Below are 459 nucleotides of genomic sequence, written 5' to 3' on the forward strand. Positions count from 1 at the left end.
AGCTCCCTTCCTTGGCGTCGCTCGAAGGCGTGATGATCACGTCGGCGCAGCGATCCTCGGGGCGCGAGTGAGTCCTTTTGTTCCCGCTGTTGGCGGCGAGGGACGTCAAGATGGAGCTGATCTTCTTGCCCATCCCGCGGCTCCAGGACGCCCGCGAGTCCTTGGGCGACACCGAGCCCGGAGATAAGCCGTTCCTGGAAAGCAAAATGCAAGTCATTCGCGGGCCTTTCCTGTCACTGACACCGATTCTAAAACAATACAATACAGTAGTTTACAGTGGCAAAGGAAATATGCTTTAAGGACATTCACAACAAGGTGCACCCGATTCCTGTGACCATTGATGAATTCAGCAAATTGTCAGATGTTAAGCTGAGTAATCTAAAGTCGCTTTAAACTGTATGCAATTCAAATCTGGCAGAGAGTGGACCAGAAAAAGTTGACGCTGCATATTAACTGTGA

At 50.8% G+C, this 459-nt stretch overlaps 1 protein-coding gene across 3 annotated transcripts in view; it reads right to left on the reverse strand.

The window, feature by feature from the left end:
• Positions 1-459, reverse strand: part of LOC119593512 — a gene marked incomplete in the record, with an annotated part of 14,309 nt that overhangs the window by 2,701 nt on the left and 11,149 nt on the right. For all 3 annotated transcript variants that reach the window (XM_037942472.1, XM_037942471.1, XM_037942473.1), the window contains 1 exon segment: positions 1-194. In XM_037942472.1, coding sequence (XP_037798400.1) covers positions 1-194 — 194 coding nt within the window.

This window comes from Penaeus monodon, chromosome 32 (assembly GCF_015228065.2).
Source record: "Penaeus monodon isolate SGIC_2016 chromosome 32, NSTDA_Pmon_1, whole genome shotgun sequence".
In the NCBI taxonomy this organism is placed as follows: Eukaryota; Metazoa; Arthropoda; class Malacostraca; order Decapoda; family Penaeidae; genus Penaeus; species Penaeus monodon.